This window comes from Pezoporus flaviventris, unplaced genomic scaffold (genome assembly GCF_033815535.1).
Source record: "Pezoporus flaviventris isolate CSIRO_AGI_PZ_B2104156 unplaced genomic scaffold, CSIRO_AGI_Pfla_v1 ptg000168l, whole genome shotgun sequence".
In the NCBI taxonomy this organism is placed as follows: Eukaryota; Metazoa; Chordata; class Aves; order Psittaciformes; family Psittacidae; genus Pezoporus; species Pezoporus flaviventris.
In genome coordinates this window covers 208654-231367 of record NW_026892716.1, presented here as the reverse complement: position 1 = coordinate 231367, position 22714 = coordinate 208654, and the positions used below count along the sequence as shown (strand labels likewise).

The following is a 22714-nucleotide window of genomic DNA, read 5'->3' as shown; positions in this document are numbered from 1 at the left end:
TCATTGTGTTGTGTCTTGATTATATTTGAAAACATGTAGTGAAATCAAAAATAAGTGAATATTCATGTAGTTAAGTATATTGTGTGATTGTCACTGGTCCTGATGTGAAAACCTTAAAGGTTTCTGAATGTGTAGGATCTATCCGTAAGTTAAAAAGAAAAAATAATATCTGACCTTTGCTTAACTGACATTAATACAGTGAAGGCACTTCATTCGTTAGAGACATGAAGAGAGTCTTGCTGTTACTGTCACTGTTGGATTCACAACTGATAGCAAGAGCCTTCAAAGTCAAATAAATTATCCTTGCTTAGGCATTTTTTATTGAGAATGGGAAAAGGTTGGTCTCAAATGCTGGTCTCTGCCCCAAGCGATCCTCTCAAATAGATTTAGGTCCCTGTTTAAGAGAGTTGCAAGTCCTGTTTCTTCAAAACAGAGCATGGGAAATATATTTTCTAAAATGGAAACCCCTCAGTCTTAAAAAGATGCATCTGTAAAAAGACGTGAGCCCAAGGAGATGCAGTCATCAAACAGTAGAAAGTAGGGTCTTGTACTAAACAACATTTGGTACGATCTTCCTGGGTATGGCATACAAAAAGTAGACTGAGAGCTGCTTCTCCTCCACGTCATCATCTCTTACAGCATGAGGATAAGACTCTTGTTTAAAACAAAGAAACTGATTAAAAGAAAACAATTAGGATAATGCATAGGTGTGCTAGAGTCCTCTGATGTGATCTTGTTTCATACTAAGTGGTAGAGGACTTAGGGAGAAGATATTTAGACAACTGAAAATACTCTCGTATAATAGGACCATTGGAATTAACAGAGATTATTTGTCATGCTTTAGGACTTTATTTCAATGCTTTTGTGAAGGTAGGATCAAAATCTAGCAAGAAACTTTGAAATCCAGCTTCCAGGCCCTGTTTCTGCTGGTTTTTGCTTTTTAAATAACCAAATATTGTCTTCATTAGGAAGGTATTATTTTTGATGGTGTTACAGTGACTTCTGTCTTGCTACAGCAGTTCAGGACACTGCAGTCTCTTAGTAAGTATTACTCCACCACATTAAAGTAGTCTCAGAACTGTGTCAGGAGTTGAGGGAGCAGTCAGCAGAGGTTGCAAGTTGGCAGAATGGCTGTTTAAACCATTACAGCTTGATTTCTAGGGCAAGTCAGATTCTCTGTGCTCTGTCAAGTTGCTTCACAATCTTCTTGAAAAGCTGAAGATTTGCTTAATCTCTCATTTAAAATGTAGCCCTTGGTTCTTGTTTGTGCTGAGTTCTTTGGTTCTCTCTGGCTTACAGCTCCCCGTGGTGCTGTTGGGATGGCTGGGAGTGTCCCTGCAGTGCGTGCGATGCGCTCTGACACTTCTGGGCTGAGACGTTACGGTCACCACTCTGTTCTTCTAAAATGCGATGTGATCCTCACCACTGGAGGCTTTGGGGAGGAGGATGGACAGCACTGCCGGATGAGGAATTTTCATGTGCTAATAAAACATGCAGGCTGCTGGAAAGCTGGCTGTGTGAAGAATGAAAATACTGATAAAAGATGGGGTGAGTTCTCATGCTGGTGTCAAGTGTAAGGAAGATGTTTTTGTGTGGCAATGAATTGTGTCTAGTGGAAACCTAATGTCATGGTACAATTATGCTGTCAGTCAAAGAGATCTGAAGGTTCTGAATACTAAGTGTCAGGTCCTGCGCTTGGGCCACAACAGCCTCATGGAACCCTCCAGGCTTGGGGAAGAGTGGCTGGAAAGTTCTTCATGCAAAAGGACCTGGGGGTGCTGGTTGATGAAGCTGAACATGAGCAGCTTGTGTCCAGGCAGCCAGGAAGCCCCCAGCATCCTGGCCTGGATCAGCACCAGTGCGGCAGCAGGGCCAGGGCAGGGATTGTGCCCCTGCACTGGGCACTGGTGAGGACGCACCTCAAATCCTGAGTTCAGTTCTGGGCCCCTCACTCCAAAAGAGACATTGAGGTGCTGGAGGGGGGCCAGAGAAGGGCAGCAGAGCTGGTGCAGGGCCTGGAGCCCAAGTGTGATGGGGAAGGGCTGAGGGACCTGGGGGGTTCAGTCTGGAGAAGAGAAGGCTCAGGGGGGACCTGATCGCTGCCTACAACTGCCTGACAGGAGGATGGAGCCAGGAGGGGTCTGGGCTCTGCTCCTGGGGAGCAAGGGAGAGAGGAAACTGCCTCAAGCTGCCCCAGGAGTGGTTTAGATGAGATTAGGAATAATTTCTTCCTTGAGAGGGTTGTTGAGCATTGGAACAGGCTGCCCAAGGCAGTGGTGGAGTCACCATCCCTGGAGATACTTAAAAGATGTGTAGACGGGGTGTTTATGGACATAGTGTAGTGGTGGTATAGACATGGTGTAGTGGTAAACTTGGCAGTGTTATGTTTATGGTTGGATTTGATGATCTTGAGGGTCTTTTCCAACTTAAGTGACTCTAAAATTCTATAAATTTAATGGGAGAATAATGTGTGTGAACTGTAATGTTTTGTATTTCTGCAGATGAGCGGCTGTTCCATACTGTGTCATGTGTCTCCAACAGTCTGGCCCTGGTGGTAGGAGGACGAACATCCCCATCGAATGCAGGCTTGGGAATGTTGTTGCTGAAGTTCCATGAAACCTGTAATGCCTTGGACCCAGGTGACATTACAGTGAAACTTATAAGTCTGCAGCCTGCTGCTGAGCCAGCTGCTTTGCGTTGGAGGCACAGCACAACTGAAGTGATGTTTAAAGGTAAAAAACATGGAAATGGCTGCAGGCATGCAGAAGTATATAAATTCCAGAATAAATGGGACAGTCCTGTTCAGAAAGTGAGGTCTAAAAGGCCAATTGTCAGGATACAGCCTTACTTTTTAGTCATGTAGTATAGGCTATGATGTTAATGTTTATGCATTGTATTACCTTGTCTGAAACAGTATCTTTTTCTGAACATTTTGGAAAGAGTGCAATCTTGTTAATTCATCACCCCTTTAGAGAATCCAATTATGTAAAGGTTTGTTCAGGTGGTGATTTTTTTTTTTATTTTTTCCCAGACTTAAAGAACTTAGGCTTCATTTGATTATATTTTTCTTATTGTATGTACCCAGGTCTTGTGCCTTTTCTTGTTTGTCAAGCCAGAAAGTATTTGTCAGAGGCTTTACCAAATCTGTCAAAAAGGAAAGGCTGAGCAGTCTCAGCTCTTTCCTGAACTGAGCATGTTAATTTATCCAACAATTGAACAGGATTTCAGTTATCGGTGCTATTAATACATGGATTAATACACAGATTCGTTACATAACCTACACGACAGATACCATGTGATAATGACACTTATTTATTCAGATCAGCCTTGCGGAGAAGGTCTTGGAATGTTGGTTGATGAGAAACTTAACATAAGCTGGCAGTGTGCTCTCACAGCCCAGAAACCCTCTGTCTTCCTTTAACCCTCACCAAATAATCTAAATCCATCCCTTTTCCTGCCTCTGGTTCCTCTCCTCAGCATCCTGTAATAAGTCTTATGCAAACACCAAGTGCTTTTCCCCTGCATCTTGTAATGTGTCTCATGCCCCTTTGAAGTTCCCCCCTCAAAGGTGCTCCAGAGAGTTGTTCCTATTCACTCATTTCAATAGGTCTCAGTGGGGCTGAGAGTTCTGGGACGGCCCTAGGAGGAGCCCAGGCAGATTGTCTCATTTTATAAGCATGTGATTGGGGTTCTCTAGCCTGCAGACCTGCTGCTGCCTCTCTGTGCTCCTCTTGGTCGTGAAGAAATAAGCCTATTATGGCTGGGCTGGGTGCAGAAATAGCTGAGGCAGGATATTATTTGGGTTCCCCAAACTTTTTTTGCCTCTGTGCTCCTCTGTGAGTGTAGGCAGGTGGGCTTTTTAGCATGTAACTGGCACTGCTAGAGTGAGGTTTTGTAATGAACAGATGCTTAAAGGAAAAGCAAAGCAAATGTTCAAAATTACTAGTAAAGGAACAAAAACCAGAATGGGGAATACTGTTCTGCCATTATGTAAATCATTGGATCGATGGTTTGGGTTGAAAGAGACCTTTATAGATCATAGAATCATAGAAAGGTTTGGGTTGGAAGGGACCTTGCAGCTCATCCAGTTCCAGACGCCTGCCACAGGCAGGGACACCTTCCACTGGAGCAGCTTGCTCCAAGCCCCTGTGTCCAGCCTGGCCTTGAACACTGCCAGGGATGGGGCAGCCACAGCTTCTCTGGGCACCCTGTGCCAGCGCCTCAGCACCCTCACAGGGAAGAGCTTCTGCCTAGGAGCTTCTTTCAGTCTCTCCTCTTCTGGTTTAAAACCATTCTCCCCTGTTCTGTCACTACACATCCCAGTAAAAAAGCAGTCTCTTCTGTCTTTCTTATAACCCTCCTCTAAGTATTTAAAGACTACAGTAAGGTCTAGCTAAAGCCTTCCTTCTCCAGGTTAAACCATTTCAACTCTTTAAGAACTTTTCCATAGGAGAGGTGCTCCAGTCCTCTGACTTCCTGGTCTGCAAGTGCACGTTGCTGACTCATATCTCATTTATAGAATTATAGAATAGTTAGGTTTGGAAAGGACCTTAAGATCATCAAGTTCCAATCCCCCTGCCATCTACCAGTATCCCCAAGTCTTTCTCTTCATGGTTGCTCTCAACCCATTCATTCTCCAGTCTGTATTGATAGTGGGGATTGCCCCCAACTAGGTGCAGGATCTTGCACTTGGCCTTGTTGAGCTGCATGGGGGTCACATCGGCCCACTTTCCAAGCCTGCCTGTAGAAAAGAAATCAAAGAGGCTTTGAGATCTCTTCACACTTGAAATATGATTGTTGTGGTTTAAGCCCAGCGGGGAGCACGGAGCCATGCAGCCACTCTCTCACTCCCTTTTCCCCTCCTGGCTCCCAGAGGGGTGGGGATGAAAACAGAAAAAATGTATCTCCCACAGGTGTCTTATCCCACAGATAAGAACAGTCCAGTAATCAAGGTATAACACAAACTGCTGCTGCCACCAATAACAATAATGATAGGGGAAGTAACAAGGAGAGTGAATATAAAACTAAAAGGGGGAAAGGGAAAAAAAAACCAGTAAATACAAGTGATGCCAAATACAATTGCTCAGCACCTGCTGACCAGTACCCAGCCCGACCCGAGCAGTGACCTGGGTTTTTGGGTGACTCCCCCCAGTTTCTATACTGAGCATGATGTGCTGTGGTATGGAATACCTCTTTGGCTAGTTTGGGTCAGGTGTCCTGTCTCTGCTTTCTTCTGGCTTCCAGTGCTCCCCCTCACTGGCAGAGCATGAGATTGAAAAGTCCTTGGTCAGAGTAAACATTACTTAGCAACAACTAAAAGCAGTGGTGTTATCAGCACTGTTCTCATGGTCATGCTAAAGTCAAAAACACAGCACTGCACCAGCTACTAAGAAGGACAAAAATAACTGCTAGAGCTGAACCCAGGACACTGTTCACCCCTTATTCCATACCATTCACATCATGATCCGATCCCACATTTTTCAATATACATAGAATCATAGAATTATAGAATAGTTAGGGTTAGAAAGGACCTTAAGATCATGTAGTTCTAACCCCCCTGCCATGATCAGGGACACCTCACACTAAACCATGTCACCCAAGGCTCTGTCCAACTTGGCCTTGAACATCACCAGGGATGGAGCATTCACAGCTTCCATGGGCAGCCCATTCCAGTGCCTCATCACCCTCACAGTAAAGAACTTCTTCCTTATATACAATCTAAACTTCCACTGTGTAAGTTTTAATCCATTACCCCTTGTCCTATAACTACAGTCCCTAATGAAGAGTCCATCTCCAGCATCCTTATAAACCCCCTTCAGATACTGGAAGGCTGCTCTGAGGTCTCCATGCAGCTTCTCTTCTCCGGGCTGAACAGCCCCAACTTTCTCAGGCTGTCTCCATACAGGAGGTGCTCCAGTCCCCTGAGCATCCTCCTGACCTCCTCTGGCCTTGTTCCAACAGTTCCATGTCCTTTTTATGTTGAGGACACCAGAACTGCGCACAGTGCTCCAGGTGAGGTCTCACGAGAGCAGAGTAGAGGGGCAGGATCACCTCCTTTGACCTGCTGGTCACGCTCCTTTGGATGCAGCCCAGGATACGGTTGCTTATCTGGGCTGTGAGTGCGCACTGCTGGCTCGTGTTCATGTTCTCATTGACCAACACCCCCAAGTCCTTCTCCACAGGGCTGCTTTTCTCTCATGTTTATATATATATATATATATATATATATATATATATATATAGAGAGAGAGAGAGAGAGAGAGAGAGATAGATACTTCCTTAGTCCATGGAGTAAGTTGCTAAATTCATCCAGTCCATGATACCAGGCTCCGTGTCTTGTAACAGCCTCTGGGGACGGTGTGTAGTGTTGCATTGTTGCCTGCTGTTGACACCACCAAACTCTCAGGTCACTGCTGAGCTTGTCTGGTTTCATCAAAGTTCATTTTTTGTTGAGGTGATGACTATAGGGAAGTGAGGGTCGGTCAGTGGTGACCTGAGGACAGTTCTGCTGCTGCTGGCTTTTCCCATTACTTTATTCTCTGCTGATGATCATGACAGCACAGATCTTCTTTTCAAAGCCCAGAGTGGTGGGGATGGGCATGTAGCTGATGGCCTATAAAAGTGTTACATAGCAGGCAACAGGATACAGTTGAGATCTTTGGCTGTTTTCCCAAAAAATTAAATCCCCTTGAGGTACACACTGGTCTTCCCCATGTTCCTGCATTACCCACCAAGTATATCTGGGTCCCTGAGCAAAAGCAATCCCACAAGTGAGTTTGCCTTTGCTTGAAGCAGGAATAATGCAAAACTGTCTTCCTCAGCAAACTCTTAATGTGCATCACAGGACCTTTATCTGCCCCCCTCCCCCATATATATGTATATATATATACTGTATGTAAAAGTTCTGACTGGGCTGGGCCAGCCCTGTTGGGGGATCACCTCATGTTGACCAACCAGGTGGCTTTTTGTAAATGTGTATCCCAATGTTTGAAAGTCCCACCACCCATTGCTCTCAGCGTAGTTTTTAACCATCCACTGTACCATTCCATTTTCCCAGAGGCAGGTGCATGGTAGGGGATGTGATATACCCACTCAATGCCATGCTCTTTGGCCCCCGTGTCTATAATGGTGCATGTTGTTCCAGAAATGAGTCCCATGGTCTGATTCAGTTCTCTCTGGAGTGCTGTGTTGCCACAAAATCTGTTTCTCAGGGCCCAGGATAGTGTGGCACAGTGGTGTGGGGCACAGCATATGTTTCCAGCCATCCAGTGGTTGCTTCCCCCATGGTAAGCACATGGCACTTGCCTTGGTAGGTTGGTGGGAGTGTGATCTAGTCAATGTGCCAGGCCTCCCCATATTTGTACTTCAGCCATTGTCCTTTATACCAGAGAGGTTTTAACTGCTTGGCTTGCTTAATTGCAGCACATTTCACATTCATGAATAACCTGGGCGATAGTGTCCACTGTTAAGTCTGCCCCTCGATCACGAGCCCATCTGTGTGTTGCATCTCTGCCTTGATAGCCTGAGGTGTCATGGGGCCGCGGGGCTAAGAACAGTCCACCCTAAGTCCATCTGAGCCACTTCAATCTTAGCAGCTTTATCCACTTGTTGGTTGTTCTGGTGTTCCTCGGTGGCCCGACTCTTGGGTACATGAGCATCTACATGATGTACCTTCACCACCAGGTTCTACACCCTGGCAGCAATATCTTGCCACAGTGCAGCAGCCCAGATGGGTTTCCCTCTGCGTTGTGTGGTGACACCCCCACAGGGCATTTGCCACCATCCATGAGTCAGTGTAGAGATAAAGTACTGCCCACTTTTCTCGTTCAGCAATGTCCAGGGCCAGCTGGATGGCTTTCACCTCGGCAAGCTGACTCGATTCACCCTCTGCTTCAGCAGTTTCTGCAACTTGTTGCTGGGGACTCCATACAGCTGCCTTTCATCTCCCACGCTTTCCCACACCATGGCAGGAGCTATCAGTAAACAAGGCATACTGCTTTTCACTTTCTGACAGTTCCTTATGTGGTGGGGCCTCTTCAGCACGCATCACCTCCTCCTCTGGTGACATTCCAGACTCTTTGCTCTTGGGCCAGTCCATGATGAATTCTAGAATGCCTGCACAACTGGGATTTCCTGTTCTAGCTTGTTGTGTAATTAGTGCAGCCCACTTACTCCATGTAGCATCAGTTGCATGATTTATATTTTGTATACTGCATAATCCCCAGTGGTAAGTAGAATTGAAGCCTAGGGTTGTGATCTGTTCTGGAAGACACAGAAATGTCTTTGAAATAATTTATGGCTAAAGTTACTGATGCTTCATCACACCAGAAAGAAGTTTCAGAACTTCTTGTCTGAAGGCTAGTATTTTAATTATGGAGCAGGATCCTTAGCTCTTTACCCAGGAGAAGTGCCTCAGAAGAGGCACTCTTCTGATAGCAACTGACACATACTCAGTAGTGCTGAATAGGTCTAGAATCAAGCCCTGCACTGGCATGCTGAAGGTTTGTTTAGTAAGAGATACTGACTGTAAGGGGCAAAACCTTCAGCAGTTGTTAGCAGGTCAGTGATGGGACTTAGTGGAATTCAGGTGGTGAAAGCTGACCTTTCTTAAGCTGCTTCCTGCTCCACTGTTGAGAGGCAGGGAGCTACTGAAGGAAACACCAAGGGAATTGTTAAGCAGTTGTTACTCGAGTCTGGAGCATAGTTTGAATTTGTGGAGTGGAATTTAATTAGCACCATAGTGGAGTTGAGGGTTCAGCCTTCCAGTTAACATTTTATATCAAATTCTAAATGGTCAAATAAAATTTTCTAAATAATTCATTGGGTTTTGTCTTTTATAGTATCTTCTTATTTTTGTCTTGATTTTGCTTTGTAGTTAAAGTAAGTGACCACGCTTGTGTTATTTGCACAGCCTGTTACAAAGAAGTGAGCTGACAGGGTATAGTGCAGTAAACACACATCCTTGACATCTACCCAAAGTACTTGTGCACCTTTTGTACCTCCTTTTTGAGGCTTCTCCAGATTAACTCCTACACACTTAAATTATCATCATCTTTTTGTATGAACAACTCTTGTTGTCTTAGGAGGTTTTATCTGTTTTTCCTGGGATAAATAGATTTCATTGTGTTGCTGTGGTTTCTGTACTTCAGATTTTCTAGTTCCATTAGTTCTACAGGTGTAATCTTTCTACTGCTTAATTTTTCTTCCTTAAATCTTTTTGGTGTATTAAAAAATATGGTTTCTCCTTCTGGTGTTGAGACTACAGCGTGTAATTCCCATTCAGACTTTAAACGTTCAGAAACTACGTAATATAAGTGGATGATGGGGGTCTTTTGAATGACCACAGACATGAAGGATACAGCTTCTTAGTAAAAATATTTAGTCTCCATGTCTTATAAAAGATGTAGATGCAAGAGTAATTCCTGTATTCGTGAACTGATGTCTTGCGTTTACTGCTAAAATCTGGAAATGTTCATCAGGTTGCAGGATGTCTCAATATAAATAGTGTCTTAAACCTCTGCCTGCCAGCATTAATTTCTGGCTTTGATCAGCTTCCCGTCTATGCAAACAGAAGCCTTCTTTTGTGACATGACAGATTCTAACTTCTCTTTTCACCTGGTTGTCTTTTTCTGTAGGCAAGAAGTACCTCTTTGTGTATGGTGGCCGCTCTGCTCTGGAGCCTGTGCTGGGGGACTGGTATTTCTTGCACACTCAAGACCTTTCCTGCACTGGGGTAAGAACTTAAGGAGGCCTGAGAAGTAGAAATAGCCTTCGCTTTGTAGGTGTGTGCTGCTGTGTTGCGAGGCCAACTAAATTACAGAGATACTGCCATATTGAAGAGGATGACATTGGCAGTACTGACACACTCCATTGTGGTTAGAATCAGAGCTAACTTCTGAACACCTTGGCATTTATTGGAATATAGTCTTCACAGAATACTTGAGATTGGAAAGGACATTTGGAGATCATCTAGTACAGCACCCTTACTTAGAGCAGTTCTAACTAGAGCAGGTTGCTCATGATATTGTCCAGTTGGGTTTTGATTATCTCCAAAGATGGAGCCTTCACAACCTCTTGGGCAACCTATCAGGGCCTAATAGGAAAATGTGAGGGGTTTTTATGCCAGGGTAGGCAGATGGGGCACAGTGCAGCTCTACCGAGCAGAACCTGGTGATTTAAGGCATAGAGGAAAGTTGTGACAAGTTCCTGCAGCAGGTGCATTTCCTCTATGACTGCCTCACCTTCCCAGGTGCCCTTGTACAACAGGTACGAGGTTCTGGAAGTGGAACCAGATGATGAGGGAGATGGTTCATCTAACTTGGAGGTGTTGCCAAGGTTAAGTTGGCCTGTGCCCTGCATCAAACCACTTCCATTAAGAAAAAAAGGTATTATTTTCATAGAAGATTCTCTTCTGAGTGGAACAGAAGGCCTAATACTCTGACCAGACCCACTTAGGGAAATCTGCTGCCTCCATGGGGCATTTGCCGAAGATGTTACAAGAAAACCTCCTACCCTGGTATGACCCTTGGATTATTATCCATTATTGCTTTTTCATGTAGGCAGCAATGAAATTTTTATAAGATTCCAAAGGCTATCAAAAGATACTACAGGTCCTTAGGATGACTGGTTAAGGGTTCAGGAGCACAGGTTATATTTTCCTCCACCCTTCCAGTTACACAGAATGATGAGGGAAGAAACGGGAAGACCCAGTAAATCAATACCTGGCTCCAAGCCTGGTGTCACTGGCAGAATGTGAGGTTTTTTGATCTCAGGTCAGTCTGCATGACGCCAGGCTGCTGGCAACACGTGGAGTGCACCTTTCTCAAGGGGGAAAAGGGGGTTCTGCACAGGAGTTAGCAGGGTTTATTGGAAGAGCTTTAAATTAGATTTGAAAGGATAAAAGAGTATAAAATGAGGTTCAGTAGTGATAAGCCCCAGGACAGCACACCAGTGGTTGAGGGACAGCATTTGGGCAAGGCCTTTCACTCCACTCCATGATGTGGTGAGTACACCGGAGCACATTTGAAATTTCTTTATGCTAATGTTTGCATGAGGAGTAAACAAGAGGGGCTGGAAGCTTTGGCCTAGTCCCAGAGCAAGACATCATGGAGCAAGAAACCTTGTGGAACAAGTCCTGTGACTGATGTCTCATGGTGGATCGTTTTAGGCTCTACAGGAGGGATAGGCAGGGCAAGTGAGGCTGGAGGGGTGGCTCTGTGTGTAAAGGAGGAGTTGGATTGTGTGGTGTGATGCTTGCAGTTGGCAATGACACAGTTGGGAGCCTCTGTGTAAGGATTAAAGGAAAAGCCAATAAAGCAGATGATGTGGGAGTCTACTATCAGCCACCCAGGCAGGACAATAATAGTGATGAATTACTCTGTTAGGAGCTAAGGGATATCTATAGATCAGCTGCACTTGTCCTTATGGGTGATTTTAACTTCCTAGATGACAACTGGGAACCTCATGCAGGAAATTCCTGAAGCATGTTGAAGATAACTTCTTGGTGCAGGTACTAAAGGAGCCAGCTAGGAAAGGTGCCCTCCCAGATCTGTTGTTTGTAAACAGTGAAGGACTCATGGGCATAGTGGTGATTGGTGGTTGTCTTGGTCACAGTGACTATGTGAAGTAGTTGAGTTTCAAATTGTTGGTGATAGGACAATTGCCAGCAAAACTTTGACACAGGATACAGGAACTTTGTGCTGCTGAAGGAACTAGTTAGGAAGGTGCCCTGGGAATCTGCTTTTGAAAGCACTGATGACCATGAATGCTGGTCAGTTTTTAAGAGCACAGGAGCAGTCAATTCCAAAGTGTCAGAAGTCAAGCAAGTGGAGCAGAAGGCCAGCTTGGCTGAGCAGGAATCTTCTGAAACTACAGGTGGAATGTGTATTGAAAGCAAGGACAGGTGACACAGGGGACTACAGGGATGCTGTTTACCACTGTGGGGAGAAGTTTTGTGTGGCCAAGCTTGATGAGAGTTCAAGCTGGCCGGCACTGTGAAGGACAACAAAACAGCAAAAAAAGAGAGAGAAGCTAGTTTAAAAGCAAAAGGAGGATCAGAGATAACATGAAGATGTTACTTGATGAGGTCGGGCACCTCACAAGTAGGGTCATAGAAAAAGTGCAGACTTTAATGACTTCTTTGCCTCTGTGTCTGACACAGATGGTATGTCTCTCACAATATGTCCCTTTGTTAGGGACCGTAGTGATAGGCCACGGGGTAATGAATTAAAACTTAAACAGGGGAAGTTTAGATTGGATATAAGGAAGAAATTCTTTACTGTAAGGGTGGTGAGGCACTGGAATGGGTTGCCCAGGGAAGTTGTGAATGCTTCGTCCCTAGCAGTGTTCAAGGCCAGGCTGGACAGAGCCTTGGGTGACATGGTTTAGTGAGAGCTGCCCCTGCCCATGGCAGGGGGTTTGGAACTGGATGATCTTAAGGTCCTTTCTAACCCTAACTATTCTATGATTCTAATATCCTGAACACAGTGTCCAGCACACAGCTAGACAAGTACATAGTATGATGAGTGAATAATTGGCTAATGGGTCAGGCTCAAAGAGTTACAGTAAATGGGGTTACATCAGGTTGCTCATCTGTGGTGTTCATGGGGCTCAATTATAGGGCCAGGGCTCTTTAATGTCTCTATAAATGATCTGGATGCAGGAATTGAATGTACATTAAGTATATTTGCTTGTGATACTAAATTAGGAGGAGCTGTGGATTCCCTTGAGAGGCCTTACAGAGAGATCTGGGTAGACCAGAGAGCTGGGCAGTCACCAACCATATGAAGTTCAACAAGAGCAAGTGCTGGATTCTGTTCCTAGGATGGAATAATCCTGGTTGTATGCACAGACTGGGAGACAAGAGACTGGAGAGCAGCCCTGCAGAAAGAGATGTGGGGATCTGAGTTGATGGCAAGTTGAACATGAGTCACCAGTGTGCTCTGGTAGCCAAAAGGGCTGACCATGTCCTGGGGTGCATTGTGCACAGCATCACTGGCCAATTGAGGGAGGCAACTGTGACACTGTACTGCACTGTGGTCCCCACAGTGTGGCCCCGTCTTGGGTGCTGTGCACAGTTTTGGGTGCCTCAGTACAAAAAGGGCATTAGAGTGTGTCCAGATGAAGGCAGTCGAGATGGTAAAGGGTCTCAGGGGCAAGATTTATGAGGGGTGGCTGAGGTAACTTGATTTGTTCAGCCTGGAGAACAGAAGGCTGAAGGGTGCCTTCATCACAGTCTACAACTTGTTTACAGGGAGCAGCAGAGGGGGAACTGCTCTTCTCCTTTCTCTGTGACCAGCAGCAGTGCATGAAGGAATGAAGTTGTGTCAGGGGAAGTTCAGATCCAACATCAGGAAAAGGCTTTTCACTGAGAGGGAGGGTGGGTGGTCACTGGAACAGTTTCCCAAGGGAATGGTCATGGTACTGAGCCTGTCAGAGTTCAAGAAGCATCTGGACGATGCTTTTAGTTACATGGTTCAATTTTAGGTAGTCCTGCAAGGAGCATGGAATTAGACTCCATGATCCCTTGCAGGGTAGTGCGAAATTATTTGGAAATCAGACTTTGAGAATATTAGAATTCACTCTATGGAAATGGTGGTGTCCCACAGGATCAATCCTGGGGTCCAGTTATTAATGACAAGAATGATGATGTCAGCTGCCTATATTATATAGGCAGAGTAGCTCAATAGTACATTAGTGGACAAGATGAAAATTCGAAATTACTTTGAGATGCAAGAAATACTTGTGGAGAAAACAAACTGCAGTTTATTAAAGATAGACTGAATTTTAAGTATAGTGCATAGCACAATTATATGGTGAGACATGCATAGTTACAGGAGATAATAGAATCATGGAAGGGTTTGGGTTGAAGGGACCTTAGAGCTCCTCCAGCTCCAACCCCTGCCACGGGCAGGGACCCCTTCCACTGGAGCAGCTTGCTCCAAGCCCCTGTGTCCAACCTGGCCTTGAACACTGCCAGGGATGGGGCAGCCACAGCTTCTCTGGGCACCCTGTGCCAGCGCCTCAGCACCCTCCCAGGGAAGAGCTTCTGCCTAAGAGCTCATCTCAGTCTCCCCTCTGGCAGTTTTAAAGTCATTCTCCTTTGTCCCACCACTAGTTGCTCTTACAAAAAGTCCTCTCCAGCTTTCTTATAGCTTCCCTTTAGGTACTGGACCACAAGCTAAACATGAATAAGCAATAATCATGCTGTTGTGGAATGCCTAAACTGTGTGTTCAGGTGTGTAACCAGGAATGTTATCTGTAAGACATGAGTTAGTCCTTTCTATTCTTTTCAATGCATTTATTCTCAGTGGGACCCTTGTTAAATACTCAATGCAGGTTCCTGAAAAAAAGAGGTGTCTGGGATGCAAATACAGTTCCATAATGGTATGCAGTGAGAATAACCAGACTGCATACCTTGCAGGGGAAGATTATGAGGGACTTGCAACTGTTGAGTGTGGAGAAGAGTCAGGATACAAATAAATCTTCAGCTATGTAAAATATAGCTGCAGAGAGGACAAACAAGTTGTTCTGAAATTTTACTTTGAGTAGTACAGGGAATCTATAGAGAGGGCAACTGGACACTAAGAAAAGCTGTTGTGAAGTGCTGCAACAGACTGCCTAAAGAGGAGAGAAATTCTTGTCATGACAGACTTATTTAAGCTATTAAATAACCATGTGTTCAGATGATAATCAATAGAGTTGGGTTTGCTTTAGGAGAAAGGGATGAACCAGATGACCTGAAATTTTCTCAACAGCTTGCTTGCTATGAAATTCCTTTACACCCCTTGTCTTACACAGTTTCCTTTCGTGCTTGCGTATTAGTGCTTGCATATTAGTGCTGCAGTTGAGCATTTTATCTTGCTCTGGTTTGAGCCACTGGTCACCTGCTTTGCTGGTCACTGCATTAGTCCATGTGTTGGGAAACTTGTGGTTCTCAGGTGTCTGTCTTGAACAGAAAGCAGCATACAAGAATGCAGAGAAAGATGCCTCTAATAAATGTGCAGAAATAAAGCCCTTGTTGTGGTTTAAGCCCAGCCCGTAACTCAGAACCACACACCTGCTCACTCACTCCTACCCTTCTTCTCCTCCACCCCCCCCCCCCCCCAGCTCCCAGAGGAATGGGGTGGAGAATAGAAAGAATGTTACTCCCACGGGTTATACCCACTAAGGTATAACACAAACCACTACTGCTACCACCAATAATAATGATAGGGGAAATAACAATGGGAGAGAATATAAAACTAAAAGGGGGAAAAGGAAAAGAAAACAACAAACGCAAGTGATGCCAAATACAATTGCTCAGCACCTGCCAACCAATACCCAGCCTGACCCAAGCAGTGATCTGGGCCTCCTGGGTGACTCCCCCCAGTTTCTATACTGGGTATGATGTGCTGTGGGATGGAATACCCCTTTGGCTAGTTTGGGTCAGGTGTCCTGTCTCTGCTTTCTCGTGGCTTCCAGTGCCCCCCCTCACTGGCAGAGCATGAGATTGAAAAGTCCTTGATCGGAGTAAACATTATGCAGCAGCAACTAAAAACACCAGTGTGTCATCAGCGTTGTTCTCATGCTAAAGTCGAAATGCAGCACTGCACCAGCTACTAAGAAGGAGAAAAATAACTGCTAGAGCTAAACCAGGACATCCTTCTAAAGGGTATGATATTAAATATGAATGATATTAAATAAACTGGGGGCCAGAGAAAACTGGAGATAGTGAAAATGGAAACACTTCTGCTTAGCAGTCCCTAGAGAAAGATGTGTAGGTTAGTGTTTTTCTGGTTGTTTCCTGTCACACTTTGTTCTCCTCCAGCAACTGTTCTATCCTGTGGCAGGAAAGAATGTTAATCCCACAGGACATGCAAACCGAAGAGATCGTTTAAGAGCCTAGACACGAAGAAGGCGCTTAGGCTGGCAAACTTCAGCCTTGGACTTGTTTTCCTAGATTCCTGTGGAGGGTCCAATACCAGAAAGCCGTCACTCTCACTCTGCCTGTAGCTGGAAAGGAGGTGTGGTAATTGCAGGAGGTCTGGGAGCAGCTGAGCAGCCATTAGGCTCAGTTTTCTTTCTGAGGGAGCTTGAACATGGCTTTCAATGGCAGACAGTAGAGACACACCCCCCTCTCATACCAAGGTAAGCAGAAGGCTTTCAGTAGTGGATCTTTGGTCTGTCTCTGTCTCTGTTACTAATGGAGTTCAATCTCATTTCGAACTCACAGGTATTCACATACTGCACATGTGCATGATGGAAAACTTCTGCTTGTTGGTGGAGTGTGGTTTCACTCATCCTCTGTGCCAGGCATCACTGTCATTGACTTAATGAGCGGTCTCTGCTTGGACTATATGATTAATGTGGTAAGTACTGCAATTTTTTTTTTTAGGGTAAACAGTGTCTGGTGAAGGAATGTAGTAACTTCAAGGCTATTCCCTGAAATGGAGTCAGAAATGCAAAGTAAGCAGATTCATGAGTGGAGTAGATATGCCCTGTTTGACACAGAATCTGATTTTGAAGTGCTTTTACCTGCTCAGAGAGCATAATAACGTTAAGAGAGTGTGAGTGTGCGGAAGCCTGGAGGGCATAGGGCAGCTCTATTCCAGACAAGGGCATGGAGCTGCTCTATTCCGGGCAAGGGGAGCAGAGCTGAGATGGGCACAAGCACAGTAATTTCAAGATGTCTGTAGAAGAAGAGAACATATCAGACCAGAGCCTGAGTTAGCTGTGTGCTGTAGGTGCTGCCAGAAATACAAGAAGAAAACAGCGTGGAAGTACTGGAAACTCTACTTATTAAACATAAGAAAACTAGTGTAAGGGTGATTGAGCACTGAACAGGTTGCTGAGAGAGGCTGTGGTGTCTCCATCATTGGAGATACTCAAAACCTGACTGGGCAAGGTACAGAGCAACCTACTGTAGTTGAGCCTGCTTTAAACAGGCGTGGTTGGACTAGATGTTACTCAAGAAATCCCTTCCAGCCTCAACTACTCTGTGCTTCTCTTCTGTGATTGAGCCTTGGGTGACATGGTTTAGTGTGAGGTGTCCCTGCCCATGGCAGGGGGGTTGGAGCTGGATGATCTTGAGATCTTTTCCAAGCCTAACTATTCTATGATTCTGTGATTCAATGAAGAGCAATCATAAGGTGATTTTGGCATACTCTGGGCAAAACAGTCTAAATCCATGAGTAGTCCTCATCTGTGGTAATACTGCCTGGAGTACAAGGAAGACATAGAACTGGGGCAGTTCCAGAGGAAGCCACAGACATGATCAGAGGCTTGGAACACCTCCTGTGAGGACAGGCTGAGAGAGAGTTGGGGTTGTTCAGCCTGAAGAAAAGGCTCTGGCAAGACCTTATTGCAGCCTTTCAATACTTAAAGGTGTCTTATAAGAAAGATGGGGACAGACTTAGAATCATAGAATAGTTAGAGTTGGAAATGACCTTAAGATCATCTAGTTCCAACCCCCCCTGCCATGGGCAGGGACACCACACACTAAACCATATCACCCAAGGCCTCGTCTAACCTGGTCTTGAGCACTGCCAGGGATGGAGCATTCACAACCTCCCTGGGCAACCCATCCCAGTGCCTCAGCACCCTAACAAGAAAGAATTTCCTCCTTATATCCAATCTAAAGTTCCCCTGTTTCAGTTTTAACCTGTTACCCCTTGTCATGTCACTACAGTCCCTAATGAAGAGTCCCTCCCCAGCATCCCTACAGCCCCCTTCAGATACTGGAAGGCTGGTCTGAGGTCTCCATGCAGCCTTCTCTTCTCCAAGCTGAACAGCCCCAACTTCTTCGTAGGGCCTGTATCAATAAGACAATAAGACAGTGGTTTTAAACTAAAATAGGCTAGATTCAGACTAGATATAAGGAAGAAACATTTTACAGTGAGGGTGGTGAAACTGTGAAACAGGTTTCCCAGTGAGGTTGTAGATGCCCCATCCCTGAACACATTCAGGGTTGGACAGGGCTCTGAGCAACCTGATCTGGTTGAAGATATCCCTGCTTGTAGCAGGGGGGGTTGGACTAGATGACCTGTAAAGGTCCCTTCCAACCCAACCCCAAACTCATTATTCTATGAGAAAGCTTCAGTTGCTTGACAAGTTTTTATTTATCTTTTACATAAAGAAACAAATTTCTTTAGATACTTGTACATATGGATCCTGTCCTTGGTGAAACTGGGATTTGTGACTGGTCTGGTTTGTATCATAGGCAGTATGTGTGCATCTGGCTGACCTTGCAGCATTTTCCTGAGGGCATAAAGCATGAAGTATGCTTAAATGTAGTTTATTTTTTTTTTCTTGCTGTCTATAGCAGCAGTTAGAAGTGGCCCAGGATCCTTCGGCTAAATAGACTTCTGTTGCTGGATAGCAGCGAGGACGGTTAAAGTAGTAATAAAGTTGTATCTAAAAAACCAGAACCATTTACGTGGCATACGTGGATGCAGGTGGATGGATTGGGAGCTGCCTTTGCTTATGAGCTGTTTTTTTTTACTTAGGTGAAACTCTGTAGGCTTTTGAACCTCCCAGTACTGAGCTAAAATATTGATAGTACTGTACAGTGTATGTGGATTGGTCCTAAGTTTTGAAAGACTGGAATTGTCAGTGATTTTCTGTGCAGCACTGGATATTATTAGTATTAGTGTTTGATACATGCACTAGAAAGTGATAGCACCAAATCCGTTGGCTCACAGCTTTCTCTCTGCTTGAAAAAGCCATGGAACAGTTAATGTGAACAGATAAGTCTGTCTTAACATTTCTCCAAGAATCTAGATGAGGATACCCTTATAAAATTTGCATTCTGTCTTGAGCATTCTACAAAGGAAGCCTCTATAACATATCCTCTTCAGACTCTAGTGGCCCCAATGATAGTTGAATTGTCAACACAGGAGTTTTGTTACTGCTGCAGTCTGTTATCTGCAACAAGTGTCTTTCCAAGGTTCACTTTCCTGAGTTTTCAAATATTGGAGGTCATCATGAAAGAGCATCTCTTCAGATTATCAGATAAACAGGTTATAAATCAGATGTGTCTTGTACTGCAGATGTATCAGTGTATGTTTTAGGCTGTCTCCTTTGTGGTGAAGAGGGCATGATTGTTCATTGCTTCTTCTGATGTAAGAACTAGGAGACATCAAAAGAAGCTGGTTGGCAATACTCTTCAAAAGAGTGCTTCATATGACACATAGGTAAGCTCTGGAGCTCCTTGCCACAGGATATGAATGCCGAAGGTTTACACAGATTCAGAAAGCAATGGGCTATGTTCCTGGAAGGAAAACCATTAAGGGTTCAGGGTTACAAAGACATTGTCATTAACAATCTGTTGTGCTATAAGCCAAGCCTGCAACCCAGAACCACGCAGCCGCTCACTCACTCCCCTCTTTCCTCCCCTTGCTCCCAGAGGGATGGGGAAGAGAATTGAAAGAATGTAACTCCCACGGGTTGAGATAAGGACAGTCCAGTAACTAAGGTATAACACAAACCACTGCTGCTACCACCAATAATAATAATTATAAGGGAAATAACAAGGGAAGAGAATACAACCGCTCACCACCCGCTGACCGATACCCAACCCGACCCGAGCAGTGATCTAGCCCTTCTGGGTAACTGCCCCCAGTTTCTATACTGGGCATGACGTGCTGTGGTATGGAATACCTCTTTGGCTAGTTTGGGTCAGGTGTCCTGTCTCTGCTTCCTTGTGGCTTCCCCTCCTCCTTGGCAGAGCACGAGACCCAGAAAGTCCTTGGTCAGAGTAAACATTACTGAGCAACAGCTAAAACCATCAGTGTCATCAGCGCTGTTCCCAGGCTGAAAGTCAAAACCACAGCCCTGCACCAGCTACTAAGAAAGAGAAAAATGACTGCTACTGCTGAACCCAGGACACAATCACTGAACTGCAAGTTGTTGAGTGGAATATACTAGAGGAGTGTATTGTGATTTCCTTGGTCATGTGTTCTCTAGCTAGTTCACATATGTGGGTGGTATAGTGGACTAAATGGGACCCAGTTTGATTGTTCTTAACTTCCTAATGAAGGTATGATACGAAATAACCTCTACAGCATTGTATGAAGTACACGTGTTGAAGTCTTGTATGTTCAAAACCTTTTTTTAGGAGCATCTGGAGTGGCCATTAATGCTACATAATCATAGTACTGTCTTTCTGCCAAATGAGGAGGAGTTGTTGATTATTGGTGGTGGGGGGAACTGCTTCTCCTTTGGGACACATCTGAACCCAGAGCCTGTCTCATTGAGCCTCAGCAACATCCTGACAACCACTGACAGGGACCAGACAGGACTGAACCCTGCTGCTGCATCGTGGTGAGATATCTATTCACTTGTAGGTCCAAGAGCAGCAAAATATTTCCACATGGGTTTTGTATCCAGAATGCATTTGTAAAAGTGTGGGCTTAGGAGGGACAGTTATGACAAGGGGTTTCATACGTCTGTCTTGGTTTTGTACTGCTCTTTATTTTGCTGTAAATAAAGTATCTCAAAGGTAGCTCTGTGGTGATAGCAGTAAAGGTGAAGTGAGGAGCAGTGCTGTGTTCAAAAGGGACGACTGCACAGTGTTGTGCAGTGGAGGTACAGGAGGTACAGGTGAAGTCACTGAGTCACAAAGCCCTTGGAAATGTTCAGTCAATCATAACCAAATAAGTGAAAGGAAGTGTAGCATGTGTCATACCTGAAAGTTTCAAAAGCTCATGTCCAGTCTAGATATGACAAACTCCTGCTCCTCTGGTTCTTGTTGCCAGGACTCTGCTAGCTGCAGCCCTTGCTTGTTTCCTGGAAGGGTCACAACATGCCAGTGCAAGAGGGGCAGGGGGATGCTGCATAAAATCATTACTTGGTCTCATTGTTAACATTTGAACTTTCCTACATCTGGAAAGCTGCCATGGTGAGGACACTGTGCATGGAACACAATTTGAGCACAGTGTTAAAACTAGGATGATCTTGAGAAGGCACATACACTTTTGCCTGTGTTTTATGCAAGATGACCAGATTAGCTCAGGGACGTTTTTATGTTGGGGAAAGCCCTGTGGAAGATGACTAGAGGGAGACTCCTTGGAGCATGAACTAGAAAATGAGAAAGGGAGATCTCTAAAGTTATTGCAGTACCAAACTCAGTTGAGACAGCTGATTGGGGTCACATCTGTAGGCACCCAGAAATCATACTGCCTTCTGAATTCTTCAATGAGAAGAGGATAAACCTGTGAAATTAAGAAGGTGGAATAACCTCAGTGGCTCTTCATGCCATGGGGCAGTGTGTGGGTCACTCTGGAGTCACTGTGGGTTGTTATGAGGATCTGTGGGTCACCATGGTGTCTATATGGGTCACTATGGAGGGCCCATAGGTTGCTGTGGAGTCTCTGTGGGTTCCTATGGTGTGTTAGCTGCTGTGCATCTCTGGGATGTCTATGGGGCTCTATGAGTTTCTCTGGGTGGCTATGGGACATGTAATTAAAAAATGTTACTAAAAGAAAACAAAAAACAAATCTGAAGAAAAAACAGCAAATAAAGCTGAATAAAACTTCATAAAGTCAATAAAAAGCAAATAAAATGATTATTACAAAGCAAATAAAAATGAATAAAAGTGAATAAGCCTGAATGAATCTCAGATAAAAGTGAATGAAAGTTCAAAAAAAAATCCGTAAAAAAGTCCATTGGTGTTGGAGTACTTATGGAGCACAGAGGGGTAGTGGGGGCTCTATGGGGTGCCCATGGTGGTTGCTGCTGCTGCTGCTGTCACCCCAATCCTGGTGATGTCATGACAGCATAAGTCAATAAAAGCCATGGGGCGCATTTTGAGCACTATAGGGAACTGTGGGGCAGTCTCTGGGTCACTGTGTGGTGTTTATAGGTCTCTGTAGGTCGCTATGGTGTGTCCATGGTTCATCAGGAGTCCCTCTGCGACCCTATGGGATGTGTATAGAAAGATTATGAGGCTGTGGGGGATGTACAGGGGTCTGTGGGTTGCTCTGGGTCACTTTGGGATATTTGAAGAAAAAAAAATAAATTACTAACAGAGACTAAATCAAATGTGGAGAAAACTGAATAAAAAGGGAATAAAAAGTGCATTAAAGTGATTAAAAAGTGAATAAAAATACATAAAAATGAACAAGCCTGAATGAAACTCAAATAAAAATGAATGAAAGACGCGTCCGGGTCCCGTGGGTCGGCTCCGCCCCCTTCGGGAGGCTTCGGCTGCGCTCGGCACCCTTCTTCTCCTCTCGGGTCCCTTCGGGAGGCTTCGTCCCTTTTGGGCGGCTTCGGCTCCCCTCGGGCAAGAGCCGGTATTCCCTCACTTTTGCCTTAGAAAGTACTGGGAACGAGGGAATTACATCACGTTTACGTCACGAAGCAATGGAAAGGGGGAATTACATCACTTTTACCGCATAAAGCAGTGGGAAGGCGGGGGGAGGGAAAGGGCGGTGCCATCTTGGGATCTTCCTTCCTCCCCGTGGTAACTGCCGCACCGCGCCTGCGCCGCCGCCATTTTTCGTTCCAAGATGGCGCTGGCGAGCGTGGTGCCGGCAGAGGCTCCGCTCTTGTTCCGTTCCCTCCTCCCGGGCCCCCCGGCATCGCCGCACCCTTCCTCCGGCAGCAGCTGCCGCTGCTGCCCGGGCTCGCCATCCACCTCCTGCACGGCACCACCACCCTGGCCTTCGAGGTACGGACATCTGGGGAAGGGGTGGGCGCGGTGTGGTGCCACTCGCTACTCTATCCTGTGTCT

The 22714-nt window shown here is 45.2% G+C and overlaps 1 protein-coding gene across 5 annotated transcripts in view; it reads left to right on the top strand.

Annotated features, from left to right (window-relative positions):
* The window catches only part of LCMT2 (leucine carboxyl methyltransferase 2), a 28731-nt gene extending 8249 nt beyond the window's left edge, over positions 1-20482 (top strand). For 2 of the 5 annotated variants that reach the window (XM_061480052.1, XM_061480055.1), the window contains exons 9-14: positions 1300-1548; positions 2502-2732; positions 9636-9733; positions 15941-16128; positions 16214-16349; positions 18753-20053. In XM_061480052.1, coding sequence (XP_061336036.1) covers positions 1300-1548; positions 2502-2732; positions 9636-9733; positions 15941-16128; positions 16214-16349; positions 18753-19049 — 1199 coding nt within the window. In that variant the 3' untranslated portion in view covers positions 19050-20053. Of the gene's footprint in view, positions 1-1299; positions 1549-2501; positions 2733-9635; positions 9734-15940; positions 16129-16213; positions 16350-18752; positions 20054-20095 lie in introns of those variants that run through there. The other 3 variants (XR_009747788.1, XM_061480053.1, XM_061480054.1) reach the window with 3 other exon arrangements.
* The last annotated feature ends 2232 nt before the right edge of the window (positions 20483-22714 follow it).